Source organism: Mangifera indica, chromosome 3 (genome assembly GCF_011075055.1).
Source record: "Mangifera indica cultivar Alphonso chromosome 3, CATAS_Mindica_2.1, whole genome shotgun sequence".
NCBI lineage: Eukaryota > Viridiplantae > Streptophyta > Magnoliopsida > Sapindales > Anacardiaceae > Mangifera > Mangifera indica.
Window position 1 is genome coordinate 18,527,548 of NC_058139.1, and position 10,757 is coordinate 18,538,304.

Genomic DNA, 10,757 nt, shown 5'->3' on the forward strand with positions numbered 1-10,757 from the left:
ATGGCGAAGAAGAAGCACATTATTATTAGTGTGTCCGCTGTGATCTTGATAGCCACGGTGGTGGCTGTTGCGGTTGGTGCTAGTCGCAGAGGTGGCGGTGATGCCCCTCCATCTCATCGGGTTGCCACTACATCAAAGGCTATCAAAGCCATTTGTCAACCAACTGCTTACAAACAAACTTGTGAAAAGAGCCTCAACACTCTGGGTGGAAACTTCACCGACCCTGAAGACTTGATCAAGGTTGAAATTAAAGCCGCAATCGATGAACTGAAGCTAGCCGTTAACAATACATCTGCACGGAAATATGCAAATGAAGATCCAATGGTTAAACAGGCTTTTGAGAATTGTCATGATCTTTTGGATTCAGCCATTGAAGATCTCAATATCTCCTTCGGTCGAATGGGTGCACTGGACATTAGACAACCGGATAATTTCATTGAAGACGTGAAAATTTTTCTCAGCGGCGCTGCCACATTCCAAGAAAGTTGCTTGGATGAATTTGCTAACGTAAGGGGTGATTTTGGAGAGAAAATGAAAAAGCTTTTGAATACTTCAAGGGAGCTTACAAGCAATGGTCTAGCAATGATGAATGATTTATCTTCAGTCCTCAAATCATTTAAAATAACAAGCACAAAGAGACGGCTTCTCACTCGAGATGAATTTCCGTCATGGGTTAATGCGGGGCGTCGTAGACTCCTTGTTGAAAATCCTGGAACAATTCAAGCTGATGTTATTGTAGCTCAGGATGGTAGTGGCAAATTCAAGACCATCTCTGAAGCTCTCAATCTTGTCCCTACCAACCCCACGAAAAAAACATTTGTTATTTACATCAAAGAAGGAATTTATAAAGAGTATGTCACCGTCGCAAAGAACATGCCCAATGTTATGTTCATCGGGGATGGCCCCTTAAAGACCAAGATCACCGGCAACAAGAACTTCATTGATGGAACCAAGACCATGAACACTGCAACAGTTTGTAAGTTTGCTACATTATTGAAACATAAAAATAAACTTAACATTTATCATACTTGAGAAAAATTTTTATCAATATTGCAGCCATATTGGGACCCAATTTCATGGCGAAGGACATTGGATTTGAGAACAGTGCAGGAGCTGAAAAGCACCAAGCTGTGGCTTTGCGTGTGCAAGCTGACCATTCAATCTTCTTCAACTGCCAAATGGATGGGTACCAAGACACTCTCTACGTTCACGCTCATCGCCAATTCTACAGAGACTGCACCATCACTGGGACCATTGACTACATCTTTGGTGATGCAGCCGCCATTTTTCAGAACTGCAAGATGATATTCAGGAAACCATTGGAGAATCAAAATGTCGTCGTGACAGCTCAAGGAAGAAGCGATGAGAACTCGGTCTCAGGACTGGTTCTCCATAATTGCACCATCACTGGTGACCCTGATTACATGACGGTTAAAAACAAAAACAAGGGATACCTCGGCAGGCCCTGGAAGATGTTCTCAAGAACAGTTTATTTGCAGTCTGATATTGGAGATGTGATTCAACCAGACGGATGGTTTCCCTGGGATGGTAATATTAATCTTGACACTTGTTGGTATGCAGAATATGGCAACAGGGGTCTTGGTTCTGACACGTCAAAGAGAGTTACATGGCCTGGTATACGGAAACTCACTCCTGAGCAAGCTGCTGATTTCACTGTGGAAAAGTTCTACGGGGACGATTGGATTAAGCCTAGTGGTGTGCCCTACATCCCTGGCATGTTCTGATTTTCAACGAGAAGATTAAAGAGGACGAGAAGTTTATTAAATTTTATATGCTTTAGTTTTATAGCACAAATAATAGAAATGCTACTTTCCTATATTAAAAATTTAATAAAACTAACTTTTTCCCTCCCAAGGTTTGGGAAAACTCTAAGCTCCCAATCTTTAATTTCTTAAAATCTAAATATCCAACCTTTTATAATTTACTTATAAAATTAAGGATAAAAATATTATTTAATTATAAATTTATTATATTTTTTATCTTTAATTTAAGAATTTAATAATTTCTCATTCCTAATCATTTAAAAATAAGTTGTATTTTGCTAACCCGCAAGAAAATGGGGGGGTGGAGTGCACACACACACGAGCTATCTCCCACAGCTTTTCTTTCGATCTGAACGTCCAACCAAAATCTAAACAAACCCAGACAACACTCCAAAACAATCACAAATCAAAACACGTTTTTAATTTTTTAACAGTGTCAGGATTTTTTATGTTAATGAAGTTAGATTTTGAGTGAAGAGGTATAATTTATATCATCAAATGGTGGACAAGTGTTAATGGGTCAAACCTGAGGTGAGAAAATATATTTCAATCAATTTTAAATTATGGTATTATTTCATTATATATGAAATACATATTTGAATATACACATAGGTACATAGATAATATATTATCATGTGATTAGATGTTATTTTATTTTTTAATTAAAAATTATTCATTATATAATAACATATTATCTGTGTACTTATTTTATGTATCTACATATAGTTTTATTATAAAAAAAAAAAGTTCAAATATCTGATTCTTTATCTTTTCAGACTTGTCATATTATCCTGTTAAAATCAAACAACGTAAAGCTTTTGTATTGATCAAAGTAGGTCATAAAAAATATTTCATTTTTATTTTAAAATAAAAGTCGAATTAATCAATTAAAATTGTCAAATAGGTTGGATCTATCCACGATCCTACCTCATATAATAGCAGATTAGGTTTTAAAATTAGATACAAGACCCATGGATTAACTTATTACTGTTTATATAATTATTAAAATAAATTAATAATTAATTAATAATTATAATATAAAAATTATATTTTATTAAAATTAATGAGTTGACCGTTATTGTAAAATCTGATAACGAGCCCCATACTTTCCATGGATTAACTCAATCCATAAGACTTACTACAGTACGGACGTTACGCGGTCCGATCCATTACCATACTGCCGCCTCATATTCATAACAGGGAATAATCGACATTTGAATGCATTTAAATTGTCCCATACTGCCACCTCATCCATAACGCCGTTATTTAGAAAGCCAAGGCGATTGGCAATTTGGAGATGGAGAAAGTAACTAACAAACTCAAACAACGCAACACAACTTTCCAACAATCAAAACACAAAACAACCTCCAAGCGAACAAAACTGCAGCAAACACGCAGAAAAGGAGAAGAAGAGATGAACAAACAGGAAATAGGGGCGTCGACGATGGCAAGCGACAGTGAATATGGGTTGACGGACCACCGGCGACGACAGAACGCGCAAGAGCTGTGGCTTTCAAAGAAGGCGTTGGAAGTTGCGACCTGAAAACCACGAGGAGAAGAGATTTTTTCGTGAAGAGATGGACGGATTCAGGATGCACATGCTGGAAAGAATTTGGCCGCCGGCGAAAGGCGTCCGAAAACAGGCAGAGGCCCTGGCAGCGGAGTCCGATTCTGACCAGCAGTAGAGAGAATCCGGGATGTTTTTTTCCATTTGTGACATTTTTACCCTTAATTTAGATTTTAAATTTTTAAAAGTTAACGAGGAAATCTTAGTTTTTCACCGACGCTTGTTAGAGAGTAAGTTTTTTGGCCATGACAAAATAATTTTCCTTGCTCCAAAATATTTCATTTCTTTAGTAATAAGGCCAAAGGTCTACTTTACACCCAAAATATTTCGTCAAGGAAGAGACGTAGACGAATTGTTGATGGAGACAGAAAATGAATTTTTGTTGTCTTCTATATCCATCTCTTCCTTAATGAAGAAACGAGACTTCATCGGTTCTTCATCTCCGTCAGCATCCTCTTTTAAGGAAGAAGATGGTTAGACTAAAAGTAGAGATGGTGACGACCCATTGTTGGAAATGGTAAAAACCTTAGGGATTTTTTTTTTAAGAGGGGTTAATTTTCAAAAGTGAAGTTAGGATAAAATGCGAGTTTTCAAAACTCGAGAGATAAAATTTATATATTTTACATTATTGATAAAATAACGATTTTACCTTAGTTCTAATAAAAAATTATAACAATAATTGGTTTATGCTTTGGTGTTTGGATTTTTTAAATATCACAAATATGTATGGTAATGGGTTATAAACTGTCAGTTGGCCTACCATATAATATATATGGTAATGGCAGCAAATATGGATAACATGTGATAGTACTCAGTATATATAATTGAATACGTGATAGTACTATATATAAATAATTGAAATTTTTACCTTCATTTGGGCTTATGTATACATTTATACAACATTTTTTATATTCTAAATATTTTTACCACTTTATATGATATAATATTTAAATTGCCCTTATATTTAATTTTGAGAAACCAAAACAAAGTTTACAGTATTACTTTCTTTTAATGTACTACAAAGAGAGAACATTTGTAGATATTTAGTATTAGTATTTGAAACAAAATTTATATATATGTGTTAGATAAGATCAAATGAATTTAAAATTGTTAAGTTTATAATTTTTAGATTAAATGTACAAAAATTATAGACTCAATTGATTTTATCTACTGAAATTTTAGTTAGTGTCAATCTCATATTGAAGTAGCATATGAAGAGATAATCTAAGAAGCCACCAATGAAGAGCATGCATTGAAGGACATGGTGTTGGATATATATATATATATATATATATATATATATATATATATATATATACCAAGAATCAAAACAAAAATAATTTGGATATTGCTTGTTTCCTTCATTCGCGTGAGCTTGCAGGGAATAATTTTAAAATTTTCAAATGCTTGTAGGGAATAACTTGATGCTTGTAGAGGAGAGATAATACAATTGTTTGTGCAATAGTATTCACGTGAAGATCAATTCCCCTTATATATATATATATATATATATATATATATATATATATATATATATATATATATATATCATATTTAGTACATTTATTTTAAACACATATTTAACACAGATTTGCACGAAGAAAATTTAGTGAGCAATCGACCGACGAAACTTGTTGAATTTATAGAGGCAAAATAATGACAGGACAACAGGTGGGGTTTTCTTATAAAACAGAAGTATAAATGTATTGTATCGTATCAAAATTAATTTAATCTGAATTCCACGTAAATCAATTTAATTTAATTTAATTATATATGAATTCAATTAAGTAAATTAAAATATTGTTACATATTGCAATTTTAACAAATATTGTTAATTGGCCAATTGTTGCAGGGGGGGTTTGATAGCGATGCAAATACCGCTTTACCAACCCCTTTATTTATACTTGCAAGGGGTTGGCGTCGCGTTAGTAAATAGGGTTAGTAAGTGGTTGGCATTAGTAAGTTATTAGAATAAATATTTATTCTAATAAATATTATTTCTAACAAAATAATATTTATTTTAATATTATTTTGTTAGGAATATTTCTTGTCAGTTATTCAACAACCAGAAATACTTATTTCTCTTCATTGGTTGATAGATATTCATTCCACTGAACATTGACGACCAACATTAGGTGTGTGGTATATTGGATATCTACAATTGGAAGTTGTATGTATACAACTTTGTCCAATATACCACTAGCTTAGAGAGAGTAAAGAAGTTGATGATGTCATATAAGACACTAACACATCTAATGAAGGCAAGCAATTTTTATATATCAAAGGGAATTTAACCGTCAAATACTCTACCAAAGTTACAATACATGTGTGCTTGTGACGTCCCATAACAAGATGTAGCAAGCGGGGACTGTGACATTTTTTCACTTATGTTTATGGAATACCTTGCATAAGATCGTACATTCAATTTCACATCGAAACATTCTAAGAGGCTACGAATGCATGTTATCACTACCATATTTCAAGGGAGAGCCCTTAGTAAATATTTAGGGTTTATGGTTTGTTTATATGTTATAGGACCTTACTTAATTCATTGTACTTATTAAATTCACTTGGTTGGTGAAAATGCAGGTTTCCAGGGTTTCAATTAAAGCGTGGCATGTGAATTGGATTAAGGCGTGACATTGTTATTGTTTCAATGATGTATTTGCATTTATTAATCATAATTCCTTTTGGATGATTCTTTAATGCTTATTCATGAAATGAAACAAATTAATAAAACATTTTAATATGAAATACATTGTGTGATATAATAAAAAATCAAATATATACATAAAATGAACATTAATACATCAATAAATAAATGTCGTGGTAATTCCATTATGTTGATTTGAGTCATCACCATCATGTACATGTATGATCCTGAACATAAAAAAATTAATACGTTAAAATCTGTTGAAAAACCCAATAGATAAATTATGAAAAATTAAACCTGAGTTTTTTACAAAATTAAAATTACGATATCAGACGCGATTATAAAATTAACCATGATTACCTATTCTATCGTATGGGTTACACCATGAGTACGACAACCTCGTCCTCCTCTGCTACTTGATGTGCGGGATGAGCCAACCACGGGCATTAGAGTTAGACTCGGACAATTCAAGCGAGTATAGCCAAGTTGATGATATCGGCTACAATTTTGTTATCGAACTTCCTCTCCTTATGGAGGTCTTCTTGCATGGTTGGAAAAACGATCGGATTGTCATTGTTCCATCATTGGAGGATAAATCGTAGGCATATTTGATGGTGCCCAAATCGATTGATCCCCTAGTGGATTAAAATCTTCTCCATACACCCTACGTAAATATTCAGTAGAGTAATATATACTGACCCAACCAACATAGTCTAACAAGTTATTATACCTTACAATAGTTCTAGCGTGTGCATATGGAATTTGGGAAAGTTGAAATTTTCCACAATCACATGTTCGATATAGAAGATTCATGATGAACACCTGTTGTTATGAATCATGAACGTCATATTGTTGGAGGTTGATTGGTTTAACAACCATATTAATAGATTTGAACACATGTCGAGCAATCTTGTCCTTAGATGAGATCTCTTACCTGTAAAAAACAACTAATAAATGCAATGAAAAAAAAAGAAACATCATTAAAATTTTAGTCATACGTACCAATTATGTTTCGCCTATTAAAAAACCAATGTTGCATTGTGCTCCAAAGAAACTCAACTAATATGGTGATAGAAAAAGCGAGAGCAATCAGTATCAAAACATTAAAAGACTTACCAATATTGGTTGTTATAATGTTTTACCGTCATCCTCCAAAGTGGACACGCCCCATCTTTCATACCCAATGTTGGTCAAATAGGTTGTTATAGCATAATTTAATTGGCAATTCTACTTATAACAACTTGAAAATCCCTTAGCCAATATGTCTTAGAAACTTTCCAAAATAATCTTTCAATATGTTTAGTTTTTTTAAACTGTGAATGCATGTTACCTTTTATATGGTAATTACAAAACCCATGACAGGCATAAGACATTACGTTCACAACCAACATAATTATTGAGTGATGATAATCAGAAATAATAGCCAAATCTGACAAATCACCAATGCACATACAAAGGTATGTCAAAAATTGTATCTATTCTTTCTTATGCCCAATACAAAATGCAAGCGAGCAAATTTGATTATTATCATCCTTCGCAACAACAATGAAAAAGGACCTAAGATATTTTCTCTTTAAGTGTGAAACATCAATGTATATCATTGGGCAACAAAATTGTTTGAACCCTCTTATTGAATAACCCATACACATGAAGAAAAACTTAAACCTATTTTCTAGGTCAATATCAATACGTGTCATGGTTCCTAGGTTCTTAAGCTCTAAATTATGACAATACTCATGTAATAAATTGAAAGACTCTTTCGGAGATCCTCGTAATGCATTTATTGCATATGTTTTGGCATGTCATGCTTACATGTAGGATATGTCAATTTTATACTTACCTGTTATCTCTAAAATAATTTCCTTTGATCGATAAATGCGATCAATCACAAACATTGATTTGAATATATTCCCTAACGATTGTACACCAGTTTGTCTATGATGTGACAATATTTGATCTCATGGACAAGTGTATGTCTCCTTCATATGTCGTAAGACCCAATAGTCTTCATTTTGCTCTTTTGTTGCTCATGCCCGCCATTTACATTGTGATTGTAAACATATAAGCTCATAACATGTATTATCAGAGTGACCAACATTCCATTGAATTCCTATCTCTAAGGCATATATTCGAAATAATGCTTTTAATTCTACATTTGAATTATAAAAACCTATCACTTGCAAATGAGTGGCCCTTTATGTTGCACGATTACTAATACTTGTATTTTTAACATCAACGACAAGCTCAGGAACCCATTGAAATGGATTTGGATTATGGATATGACTTGGTTATGCTTTAATATTCAAAAAGTCATGACGTCTCGTGCTACGTTCAGTCCTCTCATAACAAACATCACTTTGACTCTTGCTAACATCTTGGCTTGAAATATCATATATGTCCTCATCAAAACCTGAGAATTCTTCTTCTTCATCATCATCCTCATTACCTTCTACTTCGTAATCCCTATCAATGTCGTCGTCATTATCATCATCAACACTATAATTCCCACCAAACTTTTAGAAGCTTTACGGGTGTGCCCACTCATTTGTTAGATAATCTTCCCTTTCTTCCTCATGAACATCTTCAGCTTATTGATTATCCCTTCCACCAATTAGACTATCAGTAACATAACGTTTTGTAGATCCTTGTAAACTTCTTGTTATAACCATCAAAAACTCCATATCGTCATCGTCTATAATCTCTATTTGACCCACATCACCCATGATAAATACGAGCACATTTGATTGACTTCGATCGAGTTGTAGATGATAACTTATTCTCGTAATAAATCCTTCAAAATCAATATTTGTGTTAATACACATCTCTCTCTTATTCGCACCTTCAATCCACTAGCTTCCATAGCGAATCTTAAATGTAGTTTTTTCCATCTTGACAAGGAATAACCCTAAAAACATAAAAATGCCAATGTCTAGGCAAAGTTTATGTACTGTGAACAGTAACCATCGATGAACAGTAACTTTGAAATAAAGAGAAATACAATTAGCTCACACAAACAACCTTAGGTTTGAAGAATGGAATGAAGGAATTAAGTAGAATAGAAAAAATAAATAAATTCATGGGGTTGGTTCTTCATCTGAAAACTTTCCAAATTGAATTTTTGTATTTTATAACCATCAATACAAGATTAAACAACAATAAATAGTATTAAATAATAAAAAAAATATGAAATAACAACATTAAATTAAGTGGAATGGAAGGAGAAAAAACAATCCAGGGGGTTGGCATTGCTAACCCATTTTTGGTCTAGAAATTTTCTAAACTTAAATTTTGGTATTTTATATAACCATCAATACAACATCAAACAACATTATAACAACTTTAAACAATAAAATAACATGAAATAACAATATTAAACAATATGAAATTGAGTGAAAGGAAAGAAAGTGGGAAAAATATCAATTCCAGGGTTGGTGACACCAAGCCCTATCGCCAAGAGGTTGGCATCGTCAACCCCTTGGTGGCAAGGCTTGGTGACGTTAACCCGTTCTTCGTCTAAAATTTTTCAGACCAAAATTTTTGTATTTTTTAACCATCTATACAACATTAAATAGCATTATAACAACTTTAAACAATAAAAACAACATTAACAATATTAAACAATCTAACAAACTAAAATCATAACAAAATTAAATTTCACATAAAGTCATAAACATGAATCTATCATATATTATTTGATTTTCAATTATTTATAAAGAAAACACATAACATATGAGCTTGAATCAAGAATTACCTGAATGTAGATGATTTTGTTGTGAAATCTTTGTAACAAATGTTAATTCTCTAAATAAATCTACCAATTTTCATCTCTATATAAAATTCAAGGTAGTTGCCAGAAGCCAAAATCATAGGTACCTCCTCATAATGACTTTAGTGAACACATTCACTCCATCACCACTCCATGCTAAAATTTTGCACAAAACAAACATAGATAGAGATGATAATTTCGATTTGAATATAGGGTTTTTGACCATCCCCAACTTAGAAACAAGAAAGGGGATAGAGATACAAAATATCTCTATAATCAAGGATGAAGATACATGTATCCTCTTTTCGTCTCTGCCCTTGTCCCCATCTCTACCTTTTTTTAATAATATTTTTACTTATATTAATATATCTTCATAGTTTTAGATTATTTATATTTTTATTACGCATATAAGATAATTAATATATGATATTTGTGATATTTGAAATAGTATGTTGATTTTAATTTTCATTAATTTTATTATTTAATATATTTATATTGTGTTTAATGGCTACAAAAAGTAGTTTTTTTTCGTAGAAATGAAGACAGGAAGAGGATAGAGAGAAAATATTTTTTTGTGAAGTGAGGACAATAAATCTTTATCATCTCCGTAGCAAAAACAAAAATTGATATCATTTCCAGAGACAAAAAAATAAGTTACTTGATCCCATCCCTCATTATCAGCCCTAATCGCGAGTGATCCAACCTATTAGTACCAGATGCAAGGCACAAAGTCTCACTCGTCAAGACCCCCAGAACTTGTTCGTTTCCTTTTGACCGTGGAAACATGAATTTTTTGTGGGCCTTTCTTTCATTTCATGAAAACATAAAATTATTTTCAGGATTTATTCCCAATTCTTTAAAAGAAAACATTTAATTTTTTTTATTCATTTGGGCCTGCCTCGGCCCATTAATATTCATTAACGAACAGCGATATTCAATAAATACACTTGACGAGCGAGCGGGAAAAAAATACATAGACTCCGTTTC

At 32.7% G+C, this 10,757-nt stretch overlaps 1 protein-coding gene across 1 annotated transcript; it reads left to right on the forward strand.

Moving 5' to 3' along the window:
• Nucleotides 1–1,745, forward strand: LOC123211598 (pectinesterase-like). Its single transcript, XM_044630397.1, has 2 exons — nucleotides 1–976; nucleotides 1,057–1,745. Exons 1-2 carry the CDS (start codon nucleotides 1–3, stop codon nucleotides 1,743–1,745), a joined length of 1,665 nt encoding a protein of 554 aa, XP_044486332.1.
• The last annotated feature ends 9,012 nt before the right edge of the window (nucleotides 1,746–10,757 follow it).

Excerpts from the sequence above, each read along its gene's own strand:
- LOC123211598 (XM_044630397.1), top strand. The coding sequence starts at position 1 with ATGGCGAAGAAGAAGCACATTATTATTAGTGTGTCCGCTGTGATCTTG. Across the intron at positions 977-1,056 it reads CATGAACACTGCAACAGTTT|CCATATTGGGACCCAATTTC; the intron begins GTAAGTTTGCTA and ends TCAATATTGCAG.